The following is a 14,361-nucleotide window of genomic DNA, read 5'->3' as shown; positions in this document are numbered from 1 at the left end:
GTGCTGATTTTATTTTATTTTATATTATTTAAATGCACAGTAGTTTAATTTTTGCTCCTTATTTAGGTCTAGGTATGTAGTATAGGTAGAAAAAACTTATTTTTCATAATAGATGCTGAGCACTATAGCATTACTTTTTAATCTGCTCTTTTCATATGCTGGAAATAAATAATTCCTACACATTTTAGCATTCAAATTGGCAAGTAACACTCACAGTTTAATGGCTGCATTATTTTGATTAGCTATTTGAGAATTGTTTAAATAGATCAGTTATAAATGGATAACAGTGGTCATATTGAAAAATTTAATTTTGTTATTACTAAGATTTGTAGAATATTTTTAACAATTAAAACAGTATAAACATATTAACAAGAACATTTAGGAAGTTTATTTGTTGTAGATATGCAAATATTGAACTTGTTCGACATAACCTTGATTGCTCATCTATCAATTCTATTTTATAGGTGACTGTATATCAGTAATCTTTAAGTATGTTAATGGTGAAAATATCTTGCTATTTAGTATTTGAGTAACAGTCATCATGCCAAGTATACTGGAGACATACAGTATACATCATATAAAGTATATATTGAAGATAATTTTTCATATCACATGAATCTGGTCCAAATATTTAGCTTGATTCAATTGAAACCAACTGCTTACCAAAACAGGAAAGTTTCCATGTGAATTATGTTCCACCTCTGAAGTGCAGTACATTCTCCAATGGATAATAATGACTTGATAACTAGTGACTTGATTACCCACATTTATATAGCTGATTTGAAATACCTTTCTTTTTTATATAAATTATTATTCTAGATAAGCTTGATTGATCTTCAAGCAATGACAATTAATAGATATTTTGCCATATTTCAATATTATCAAAAATCAACCCAACCCCCAGTCTGTGGACTAGAATGCCAGAAACTGGGCCACACAAACAAGCAAAGCTCCATCCACAGGATGCAGGCAGCACATGAAACCATGCCCCCTCCAGTTCACAGAAAAACCTCTGTCACAGAACTGATCCCTGATGCCCAAAAGGTTGGAGGCCACTGACTTAGGGGAAAGGAGCCACTCTACATATTGGGCTATTTGGTATAACTGTTCATATCCTGGTTAATTGCTCTTTCATTATTGTGGAAAGATTCCCAAGTCCCTTGCTGATCAGTATTTAAGGAGAATGTGTAACTTAAAGAACTTCCTCTAAGCAGATATGCACATGAATGCTAGCAAGCAAACTCACAAAATTAACTCACAACACACCATGTATGTAAATATTGAGGGGTTTTTTATTAAAAAAGAGCAACTTTTACCCAAAATCAGGCAAAGCAGTCAGGCAGATTCATACTTCCAACAAAGGCTAACACCCAATAAGGGAGCAAAAGATTTTAGAAATGAACCAGTGGCTTAAAAATTGATGTTGTTATCAGAACTTCAGCTGTGAGTTACTCACAGAATCGTTCAGTGATCTATCTATCTGCCATCAGCTAACTCAGTCTCTCAAATTTGCTTGCCCTGAGTCTGCACTGAATAATAGAACTGTCAGTCCTAAGGGAGGTTCAGCTGTGCTTAAAAGCAGAGCCGAAGATCTAAAGACTAGCTAGAAAGCAAGAAATCCAACTATTTCCTGCTTCCTAGCTAATCTAAATCTCCCAGCACATCTGATGGTCGGAAAAAGGAAAAGTAACAATTTAGCAGGCAAGTTTGCTGGGTAAGAAGTGAGTGGGTGGCTTCCCCTGGGCCATGTGGGCGGCACAGCCTTGTGTTTCTGTGCAGCCTGGATTGATTGCTTTGGGGGGTGCTCTGCGCAGATTTCTCTGCGGCCCACCAACATTTTCTCATGGACAACCAATGGGCCATGGCCCACCAGTTGGCGACCGCTGCTACAGATCACCCAACCAAGCAGAAGAAATAGATTACCTCTTTGCTAATTAATTAACAAATGTACGTAGGAAATATACCACAGCAGTAATGGGACTTTAACTACCCTGATATCAACTGGGAGACAAATTTTGCAGCAAGTGGGAGATCAAACAGATTCCTAACCAATTTGACAATTTTGTCATTCAAAAGGTAGAGGAGAAAACTAGAGGAAAAACTATACTGGACCTAATTCTTACTAATAGGGAAGAAGGCACTTAAAGTTGTTGGAACCTTGAATGAGATGACCACATAATACTGGGATTCAATATAATGCAAATAGAAGCAACAGAATATAATCCAACTGGTCTCTTAAATTTTAAAAGAGCTGATTTTGACAAATACAGGGAGAGCCTAAGCAAAATTTCCATGAATAGAAATCCTAAAGCGGAAAACAACTCAAGAAGCATGGGAAACACTCAAGGGTAGGCTTCAAAAATTTTAGCAACCAGTTCTCTGCCTGATTGCTGGGTGGGTTTGGCCATGGTGGGCATGGTCTAGTCAGCCTCCTGCACCACAGCGCCAGGGGGCATTTTTGCCCTTCCCGGGCTCCAAAGGCTTCCTTGAGCCTCCAGGAGGGCAAAAACTTCTCAGGAAAAAACAATTGAATGAAATTGCTGGTAACCTACCGCTGCACTAAAGAGAATATTTTAACTTACTGCATCTGTGTATGGTTTGCTAATTGCACAGTGGCAGATAGAAAAGCTCTCCAGAGGGTTAACATCATTTCCCAGAGGTTCATTGGTTGCCCTCTCCTCTCCTAGGAAGAGCTTTGTAACTCCTGCTGCTTTAAGAAAGTTCAAAACATTCTTAAAGATCCATCTCATCCTGGGCACCCTTGTTTTGAACTATTACCATCTGGCAGATGGTACAGGACAATAAAAGCAAGGATAAATAGGCTTTAAAACAGTTTGTATTCCAGAGGAGTAACTATATTGAATTCAAGTGTATAGTGTAATACTAATGCAGTATCAGGGGTTTTCAAATCAATTGTATAGAATGTGAAGGATGTGTGTTTTTATTTTATTTTTATAGTTTTTTATGTATGATGTATACTGAAGGTGGCATTTAATTTCATTGTACAAGGTGCAATGACAATAAAGTAAACTAAGTGTGGAATGCATCCTTGAGAAACAAATGATATAAGGTTGTGATTACAATTCTGTGCATTTCAGCCTTAAATATGGCAATTACAGATTAATCTTCAAATGCTTGTTTGCTTTTCAGTACCAGTGTTTTAATCATTTTCACCTTCTATGTACAGGTAGTCCTCAACTTATGACCACAATTAAGCCCAACATTTATGTTGCTTAAGTGAGAAATGTGTTAGGTGAGTTTTGCCCCATTTTACGACCTTTCTTGACATGCTTGTTAAGTGAATCACTGTAGTTGTTAAATTAGTAACCCAGTTGTTAAGTGAATCTAGCTTCCCCATTGACTTTGCTTATCAGAAGGTTGAAAAAGGGATCACATGACTGGGGAAGATTGCAACCATCATAAATGTGAAACGGTTGTCAAACATCCAAATGTAAATCTCATAACCATAGGGATGCTGTAACGGTCATAAGTGTGCAAAACAGTCATAAATCACTTTTTTCAGTGCTGTTGTAACTTTGAACGGTCTCTAAATGAACTGTTGAAAGTCGAGGATTATGTGTACTGATCTGTTGCATTGTTATAAGATCTCATACACATACTTGCCAGCAATTATTTTAAAACCTCTTCTGATTAAGATACATTTTGTAAGTATTAAGAAGTCATATATTACAATAGCAAATCAGCCCCAGATTGTGTCCACAATGATATTAGATTAGCATTATTTGGAAAACTAATATTATATTCTTTTATTGAAGAATATAAGTGAAATGTGATATCTAATCAATTAATAGGATAAGAGAGAGGGAGGGAGGGAGAGAGAGAGAGAATTATGGAATTAAAACATAAGTAGCATTTTCTAAAGAAGTGCAAATCTTCATTATATGATCTTTTAACATCCTAAGTTCTGATGCATTCTTAGCAAAACAATAAGCCAACAACACAAAATATTCTGGTTAGCCAAGTAATAATAAGTATCAGTTCATGTTCTGTCCTCACTACATGTTAGTCTGTGTGCAGTTTGACATGCAGCCAAACCCACCTATCTTCCAATAAAATAGACCATGTGGGTAGATCTGAATGCTTTATTGAAAGAACAGGATATAGTGAAACTGAGAAAATAGGAGTACATACAATGATAACTAAATGGAAGATAGACAATGTTCAGTTACTGCTGAACATAACAAATAATAAATACAAGCAATTTAAATCTCACCAGCAATGCTCTGTGTGTGGGGTGTGGGTTTGTCCTTGGATGACCATGTGCCACAGATTAAGGTGGATTCTTCTTGTGCTTTTGCCTTCTTCAAATGCTAAAGGAAATGGAGTCTGACTTCCCAGCGTACACTTGATTTGAGAGTGCAGTCTGATGGGTAAAATGGGTTGGGTCAGTTTCAAACAATATACTTGTTATTTTGTCTCTCTGACCACTAGAGGGGGCTAGAGTGCAACAACAGTATATAAAAGTTATATGCTGAGGCATGACAGTTCATTAGACCTGTGGGTGCACAGATCACCACGGCAGCAGCAGAGAGTGGAGGAGATGGGTTTGCATGCTCAACCTAATCCCACATATACAGAAATGAAGCTTTGTGCTCTCACCCACTGGTTGTGTGGCCCGGTTTCCAATGTGCCGTGTACCAGTACCAATCCACAGACCAGTACCTATCCACAGACTTGGGTTTGGGGGCCCTACATTAGACCAATGCCCTCCTTAGCTATTCATGGACTCTGGAGAAGTGACAGCAGCTAGGTATAAGTGGTGATAATTGTCTGGTACAAATGAGTTTCTCTAGAGTTGTATCCCTCACAGGGAGGCAGGACTATTAGGGTGGGCCAGCCCTAATATAGACTAATGCTATATTATATAAGCAAATGTGAAAATCTATTTGTCTAATGATTGAATTGACCCAACATCTGTTCACAATATATATGTAAATATGTAAATAAATCAGTCAACAGGTTATCCCAAGGGCAAAACTAATCGTCAAATCCTTCTGTTAACTATCTGTCATTGTTTTTAACACACAGAAAGTCCACAAGTGGCTTCCAATCTCTTATAAACTTGTCTAATCCATTGTCTCTAATCAAAGCAATTAATTTTGTCATTTCTGCTAATTCAATCAATTCACTTTTCTTTCCAGTGCTTACCATATGCAATCCTGACAGCAGTCACCATGTAACCATGTCCCAAAATGTTTTTCGATTGGTTTGTCGATAATATCAAGAAAACAAGCTTCAGGTTTCATTATTATTTGTCCAATAGAATTTAGCATACTTACAGAACAACCACATGTGATAAAATGTACTGGATTTTGGTTACATTTCCAACATTTGCTGAAGATCCTTCTATAGATTTTTGTCACTTATTTGGAGTCAAATACCAATGGTATATCATTTTATTAAAAAAATATTTCAAACTGTAACTCAAAGTGAATTTCAACCCATGGTCAATATATTCTCCCATTGATCTAGCATTATATTGTAATCACATTTTTCCCATTTTTCATACAATCTTTAATATATTCATTTTACAGATTCATCTTAAGTAACATTTGTAAATTTTAGCAATCAGGTGGTCATCTCCAGAAGATAAATTCATATCCAATTCAGATTTAACTCCTGCAAAAACAGAAACTTTTTATCAAGTTTAAATCTTTCAAAAAATCTATAATAATTAAACCAAAAAAACCCCAAATCCTTTATTTACTAATTATTTTTTTGTTTTTAATCTTAAACCCTTCTTCAAATATCAGTATACCCTGATCTATCACCCATTTAGATTATTTTCTGTGTACAGGCAATCCTCGAGTTACAAATGTAATGAAGCCTTGCCAATTACATTCATAACTCAAGGATTTATAAGAATGAATCATGTAACTTGTACATGATCACTCCCTGCTTTCGACCATGCATTCACTAATAGAATGTGCGGGTCGTTAAGTACATGAGGCATCTCAGGTGGGGAAGGCTATGGGGGTCTTCCTGACCCACTGAGGTACCTCATGCTTCCCCACTCCCATCCTGCCACACCAGACTCACCTTGCAAAGGTCTGTCTCCTCTCTGCTGCAGTTTCTTTGCCTTTGAGAGAGAGGAGAGCAGGACTTGATGGCCTCAATGGCCATTTTGAACTCTGTTATATAGTACTGCAAGTCTGAATCAGAATAATGATAAGAACTCATAAACAAAGAGTTGAGTGATGTGCGTTTAGATTGATGGGAGGGTAATCCAAAAAATTTTTTTAATTTGAAGCATTTTACTATTTAAATGAAACAATACCACACCCTTGTTTATAGTTATGAAAAAAGATCCAATGAACTTGAAATGTATGGACTTTCCAAACATCACTAAGAGGACGAGTTCATATTCATTGATTTCTGTTTTAGATCATCCTAGTAGTTTTCAGTTGTAGTTAGCTGAAGGCAATGTCTTCATCAGCTGTGATTTGCTTATTTCAGCAATTTGTTAGTATAGTTAAAATTATTCCTGGTTTATTTCTGATAAAAAATCTTCAATTTATTTAAAATGAAAGCAAAAGGTCTCACTGAAGGATGAAATTGTCATTATTGATTAGCCCAAACCCAGAATATTGTGTATAGTTCTTGGCACACATTTTAGGAAGGACATTGACAACTTGGAGAATGTTCAGAGCGGTATAGTCAAAACAATTAGAGGCAAATAAAAATAATTAGAAGCAAATCAAAGTAATTAGAAGATCTCTAAGGTCCCTTCCAACCCTACTGTTCTATATTCTAAGCCTGGAAGAAAATACATATGAGGAATACTTAGAGGTATTGGTTTTTGTCTGAAAAGGACAAAGGAAGAGCTGATAGCTTTCTTCACATATCTAAAGGCTGGTCATGTAGAAGACAAAGCAGAATTGCTCCAGAACAAGAAAACAGGTTTAAATTACAAAGAAATGCATTTTGGTTGCTATGAAGGAAAAATTCCGGTGTGACTGGGTGGGTGTGGCCCACTCAACATCACTCACTGGGAGCAACTGACTCGGGATGGCTGGGTCATAACAGAATAAGTCACACTAGCTAACTCGATGTGGGGACAATTTGGTGCTGGGCACTGGGATCCTGCAGCTCAGCGCAGCCCCACTTCCCAGAGGAGATGCCCAGCTGCACCTATTTCCTCCTCGAGGCTGCTGCTGCTGCTTTGCTTGCTCTCCTTAGCCAGGTTGCTTATGGTGAGTGTGGGAGGGTAAAGTGTATGGGTCAGAGGGAGACCCACTCCCTCTCCATGCAAAGAGACCCAGCTTTGCAACTAAAGCATCCTCAGTGATAGGATGGGAGACCACCGAGAGGCCAGGAAGTGTGGACAAGGGGATGGTGAAAGGGCAGCAGGCTGCCGGTGGCCAAGTGCTAAGGCAGGAAGTCCCTCAGACCTCCCTCCCTCTCATTCCAATCTTCCTCCTCCCTTCCCTTCCCTACCCTTCCCTTCTTCCTTCCTTCGATCTTCCCTCCCTCCTTCCCTGCGTCCCTCCTTCTCATTTCCATCTCCTTCCTTCTTTCCTCTCCCTCGTTCCTTTCCTGCCTCCCTCCTTTTCATTCCCATCTCCTTCCTCCCTCCCTCCTTTCCCTTCCTTCCTTCCTTCCTTCCTTCCTTCCTTCCTTCCTTCCTTCAAGTGAGGGGGAGAGTTTGGCAGTGTGGCCTTTCCACATGGTGGTAGGGGCAGTCCTGATAAAAGGGAAGCAGGCATCACTCTGATCTACAACTTTGTGGTGGCCATCCAGGCTAGAACGCAGTTAGCCTTAGACCTGGCCCATGGGCTTCCCTGGAGACCACATGCACCCATAGTGGGGGTGGGCCAGAGCTGAGGCAGATCAGGTCAGCTCCTCGCTGTCTCCAGGGCAGCCCCGTGGGCCAGATCTAATCACATTGCGGGCCAGATTTGGCCCACAAACCTTGTGTTTGACATGTCTGAACTAGATAATTCCAAACATACTTTTAATCTTTACAACCTATAATTCTATGAGGAATGGAGGAAGTTGAGGGATGTGCTAAGTAGAATGGTTTTATATATATTGATAAAGTAAATATATAAATACATTCATGTACAAAGTAAAAGCTTGCAAACCCAAAGCTAACTCAAGATTATTCTAACTGGATATCTTTGAACTGTGTGAACCTGGAAAGACTTGCACATCATATTAAGCGATATATAATTCTTTCTTTATTCAACAGGTTACCATGCTCTGATTCATATACGATTTTATGATGTGACCTGTAGATTATGAATTCTAATTATTTATACATCATGCTAAACTAAAATCAAACTAATCTGTTCTCCAGAATGGTTGTGGCAGTCATGAGGTATATGATACAAACATATTTGTAATAACATTGTTGGTAAAACTATAGAGAGCAGCTATGCCCTATCATGTGTTCTACAAAGGAAGATTAAATGTGTAATAAATAATAATTAGCTTAGCAACATGAGGCAAAATATTTTGAAAACTGAAATTGAGGGCCAAATACAGTGACATTTTAATTTAAAAATATTACTATCATACACCTGAAGAGCTTAATTTGCATACAGATAATATCTGGTTATGTTTAAATTCATTATTAAGCAAATATAATGTTGGCAAATACAAGTGAGGCTGTGTATATTATCTAAACATATTACTTTGTCACTAGGAGCTGAAGTTTTTATGACTGAAAGTAATTAACGATTTATATAATTCAATATATTATTCTGTAAAAGTAGGATCCATAGTATGGTACTGACAACTGTGAATTAATCACACTTATAACATTTCTCTTTTTTTTGATGTACGGAAGGTTCTGTTCTTTTGGCTTTTGTTCCCAGTGACATTCAAATGCTGCTTGGAAATATTTAAAGAAGAAATTGTGAACTTTTGAGGACAATGTTTTTTTCTGCTTAAAATATAAATAATGCTGTGCTTCAGGGATTAGATGGCCTAGTCTCTGGTATTTGAACATAGATCTTTTTAACATTTATATTTTATTGTGTTCTACTAATCTAGATGAAATGTTAATATATATTGTTAGTCCATATATGATATGCCATAAATAAATCTGCTTGAAATATAGATTGGGGAACATGTCTGTAGCTGTTTCTCAAATAAGCATTTTACATCATATGCTACTTGAACCTTTCTCCCCACCCACCCACCCTCATCTTTTCATTACTTTCTTTCTTTTATTCTTTTTTTTCTCTCTCTCTCTCTTCTATTTTGGCTTTCTGGATGCAGCAAAGCGCAAAGCATGGAAACTAAATCGTGTTGGTAGCCTGCGAAATATATACAGCAGCAGCAGCACCAACACTGAAGGTAAAAAAAACTTACAACATAATGTTGTAAGGCAACTGCTCCCTTTCCAAGCTGTATCTTCATGCCTTTGCCTTTTTCCTTTCCCTGAATATAGAGACAAAAATACATTTTGCCCCAAAGCATGTGTGTTCTGATGTTGTGTTTGCAGACTCATTTCTTTTCATCTTTCTATTGGTGTGTTTTATTTTGCCATTCATGTTCCTTTCAGTTTACTTAAATTTTGACCTTTCCCTCTAGTCGTGAAGTAGTGATGTTTAAATTATTTCAAGAACCATTTTTTATTTTCCCTTTATATATGTAGGCATTCAGTATAATATTTCCCAAGTTATTACAGTTTTTTAAAGTGTTGGTATCAGGTGTAATGATCTGTAGCCAAATACAATAGTGTGCTGTGACATTTAAGTAACAGTCTTAATTTGTTTTGAGAAAGCATTCTCCATAATGCTTTCTGAGGCTCTAATCCAAAAGCGAGACAAAGCTAAGACATTTGCATGTGCTACTCTTGCTTGTAAATTCTGTATGTTGTTGTATTTCAAAAGGTCACTTTGTGGCAAAGTTCACAAATTGACTTATATTGCTGTTTCCAGTGAAGACTGCCTTCATGGCTTTTATATAATAGCAGACTGAATTTCTTTCCTTCACCTTCATTTGAACAATGCAATTATAAACTGCCTTCTGTTTATTTTTTTCCCCACAAATGTCGAAGGTCAAAAATACTTGGAAACCAAGAAAGGAGGGAAAGATCTTCAGCCACCCATCTCTGAGAGTGTATAAATGACAATGATATATAAGGAGCTGAATGCAAAATAGATCACAATTCAATAATCATTTCATAATGTAGACATAGTTTTATACTTAAGTGCAAACAAGATGGGTCAAGTAATAACAAATACTTTCCCTTACACTAATTGATTGATTTTGGAATTATTGTCACTATTTGGAATAATGTCACCATTTGCTGGATGATTGGCTTCAGTGATAAAGAAGACAGCATAAAATTTCCTGTAAATTTTAAATTAAAGGCTATTTCTGCAAAGAAGTATCTACAAATCCATCTTGATCATTAACCTTAGGTTATTTATATTCCACTGGTGGTCGTTGGTTTGTGGGGTTTTTTTTGCACAATTATTTGCTTTATTCCTTACATCAGTAATAAAATGCAGAAACAAAAGTGATTTTTATAGCCATTTATTAAGAGACAGTTTCTACTATTATCTTGGTTAGTTTTCCATTGTTGAATTGGTTGTTGCTTTCAAATAAAAAAGCTATATTCTTTTAATCATTTGTTGATATCTTTCAGAATGCATTTACAGAAAAGCCTGAAATGAATAAGAACAAATAGGAGTTGCTTATCTTGTCCAAAAATTGGCTCAGCCTGGCACAGAAGCCAATCAGAGCCAGACATGAGAGATAGACTTTTGCAAAACTTTTATTGAAATGCTTCAGTAAAAGAGTCCCAGTCCAATTTGGAAGCTTAAGACTCTGAAACAATAGCAAAGCATGGTCTTTTATATAATTAATTTCCAGAAATAAGGATTAACATTTGACAAAGCTCTTACCTTTTTTGGAATTCTTCCTTGCTTTTGATTTACATGTCTGTTTGTCTGTGGAGTTGTGCTTCACCTGAGCTTACATGTCATTTTGTCCTTGTGGAGTTATATCTTGCTGAAGTTCTACGTGTCCTTCATTCCTACTGGCAGTTTCTGCTGCTTGTCTTCTTGTTGCCAAATCTTGTAGCTTCCTATCTATTTCTGAATACGTGTTGTTAGATTTCCTTCATCTCTGACACATTCAATAATTGCATTCTTCTAAATTCTTATTCGTTCCTAAAATGGGTTGTCCATCACTTACGCCTAATAGATGAGATTCATTCTTTTCCTGCAGAATTCTTCTTGTACTTATTATTCTTTAAATGAATTATTTTTACAGAATATTTCATTTGCTCCTTTTAAGGCACTCTTTGTGTTACTTTGGTTGTTGTCTGCTGTGACTGAAACTGGTCTACTCATCTATTTGGAGATTGGTATTTCTAATTAAGATACCTTCATGCAGGTTAGATTCAGAAGACATAGTTGTTTTTTCTGCTATAGTCCCATTACACAAAGGGATAAAACAAGGTTACACTTTGTCTTCCATTCTTTTTAACATTTCTATGAATTCCATAGCTCCACTTTTAAATTTTATGTCCCAGACCAGGTGTAGGATTCAGCCGTTGTTACTACCGGTCTGATGACTACATGCTGCGTGCGTGTGTGACAAAAACATCAGCTGTGCCACCCAAACAGGTGAAACCGGACAGGCACGCAGGTTGCAGCATTTGAAAAGCCTCTTTTTTCCTGCTTTTTCAACCTCAGCTGTGCCGCACAAAGCAGCTGAGGTTGAAAAAGCAGGAAATAAAGGACAGGTAAGAGCCCAGGCAGGTGGGTGGGCCAAACACCAGCAAACACTGAACCAGTTCGATGTCTGCTGCTCTTCAGAGCTACTGATTCTATAGAACCGGACAGAACCGGTAGCATCCCACCCCTGTCCCAGATGGACAGACAGCCATTCTTCATTTGTGGTTTTTCTTTGGTCACAGACAGATTGGTTACACAGTCTTACCAATCTAATGCAAAAAGAAAAAAGAAAACTCTTAGTTCCAAAGTGGTTGGCAAAATGAATTCTTGGCAAATAAATAGAAAATTAATAGGTCAAGTCTTATAGTAGACCCAGATCCTTTAAATACCTTGGACTGTCTTTCCATACTTTTGAATCCCAGAGGGAACAAATTAGGTCAACTATTGAAAGGGCCAACAGGAATGCAAAGGTTATATTAAATTTCATCCATTCATGAGTAGGACAATAATCTATTCTTTAAAGCAGAACCAATCGCCCAGGTGTTCTATGGTTTTAAGATGTTTTAGAATGAAATCCAACTGAAAACCTACAAAACAAATTGTTAAGAATTTTCTGCTATGTCCCTAATACATATGCATAGCTTAAATTTGGATGTGCCCTTTTGCCACAAGAGCCTGTATTTAACAACTGTTGGCTTAAACTAATCTCAGAGTCTTTTTAGCTACAATGATTGTTTATGATCATTTTAACTGAATCTGCAAAGCCCAGGTTAAGAAAGATGCATACCATTGTGATTTTTTCAAGCCAATTTTGCTAGTGCTAGCATATCTCTGAAGAAGTGAATTGTAATTCATAAAAGTTTATACCTTTTTTTAATCTAAAACTCTGCTACCAAATTCATCCTGATTTTAGACTACCAGTAATTGAAATAAATAAGTGATGAACAACAAGTGTCCCAATAAAAGGCCAAGGATTAAATTCAAAATTCTACAGGATTCAAAATGCAAGATGAATTAGTGGCTCCAAACTTTATATTCACTGTGGAAGCTATTATATAGATGTATATACAACACACATATAATTTACAGTTTGTATTTTTGGGATGCTATAACCTCTGACATTTTTATGTGAAAATTTTTTATTCTTGAACACTCTTTATAAGCTGTACAAATGTCATACATTTTTACTACTAAAAAATTACATGAACTTCAGTTAAAAGTTGTATTCATCCTTGAATATAATCTGCAGTCTTGTAAGAAGCAACATTAACACTGGTAATAACAATATGAATAATATATACTGTCTGCTTGTGAACAAAAGCCAGTATAGTCATTACAATACAGTGACTTTGACTTTGGACAGACTTCTGTTTTCTGATTTGAGAAACGCCTGAAGCTTAGGAGGGAAGAATGTGAAACTGTTGAAAAAGCTGTTACCGCCTTGGACTGTTGAGAGCCACTCCTCTCCCTAGAAAATAAACAAATTACCCTATGATTATGGACAATATAGACCAAAACATAAGTATTTTCTAAAAATTGAGAAATAACAAATACTCTTTTTTAATAGTATGAAAAACTCATCAAAGCTTTTTTTGCTACCAGTCTCTATATGTCCTTGGAAGATGTAATGGTTCCTCATGAAAAACAAACCCAACCCCTCTCTTTTTAATGAATTGAATACAGCATCATTACAACCGAAAACCAGTAAAGAAAAAAATTCGAAAAGAGAGTAATTAACACAGGAGAAACTTATGTTCTGGATGTATACTTGTACTCTTGTAGTATGGAAGAAATCAGAACAATTACTTACGTGCTTTTACATTATAAACTTTATTTGTAGATTTATTTTCTCCTTTTAATGATGGCAGGGCAATCAGATGGTTATTACCATATTATTACATACACCATTCCAGCATCCCCATGGTCACATGATGAAAATTCAGATGTTTGGCAACTGCTTTGTATTTGTGACAGTTGCAGTGTCTGGGGTCATGTGACAAGCTTTTGTGCCTTTCTGACAAGCAAAGTCAATGGGGAAAACAGGACCACTTAACAACCATGTTACTTAACAATTGCAATGATTCACTTAACAAAAGTGGCAAGAAAAGTCATAAAATGGGCAAAACGCACTTATGAAATGGTTTACTTAGCAACATAAATTTTGGGCTCAATTGTAATTGTAAGTTGAGGACTATCTGTATATATTTTTATTTTATTTTTGTAATTGGCTTATCTGTGGATGGCACATTGTTCATAGTATTTTCCTGAAAAATCCAAAGGTTGACTTATCCATGAACAGGCTTATCTGTGAGTATAGATGGTTATTTTGTAAAAAATCTGATCATATGTATTCTCAGGGAAGCCCATTAGTGGAAAAGCTATGTGTATTTTGGAACCTAAAATTCTTAGCTCCTCTGTAAGTATATAAGATAGCTATTTTTTTTAAATGGAAATATAAAGCTTTATGTAACTTGATAATTAACTCCTGCTCCTTCCAGGCAGAGAGAGAGAAAGGATTTTTTTTATGATTAAACCACATGAAATTTGGTTTACGTGGTGCTGCTCTTAAATATGACTTGGTACAGAATGGATGTCTGTTTGCTGCTCAATGAAGATCATATAGTAAAGTAACCCTGATACTGCAGATTCTGCCCATTTGCTTTTGTACCTGGTTCAGGGAGCTGCTGATTACCCATTAACC

General features: G+C 36.6%; 1 protein-coding gene across 4 annotated transcripts in view; it reads left to right on the top strand.

Annotated features, from left to right (window-relative positions):
• The window catches only part of AGAP1 (ArfGAP with GTPase domain, ankyrin repeat and PH domain 1), a 372,362-nt gene that overhangs the window by 297,110 nt on the left and 60,891 nt on the right, over positions 1–14,361 (top strand). For 2 of the 4 annotated variants that reach the window (XM_087919564.1, XM_087919563.1), the window contains one exon: positions 9,247–9,324. The exons of the other annotated variants lie outside the window; for them this stretch is intronic. In XM_087919564.1, coding sequence (XP_087775690.1) covers positions 9,247–9,324 — 78 coding nt within the window. The remainder of the gene's footprint in view (positions 1–9,246; positions 9,325–14,361) is intronic. 4 annotated transcript variants of the gene reach the window in all.

Source organism: Pseudonaja textilis, chromosome 1 (genome assembly GCF_049901715.1).
Source record: "Pseudonaja textilis isolate UNSWEBS1 chromosome 1, rPseTex1.2, whole genome shotgun sequence".
Lineage (NCBI taxonomy): Eukaryota > Metazoa > Chordata > Lepidosauria > Squamata > Elapidae > Pseudonaja > Pseudonaja textilis.
Note: the sequence above shows the minus strand (reverse complement) of the source record. Positions and strands in the feature narration are given on the sequence as shown.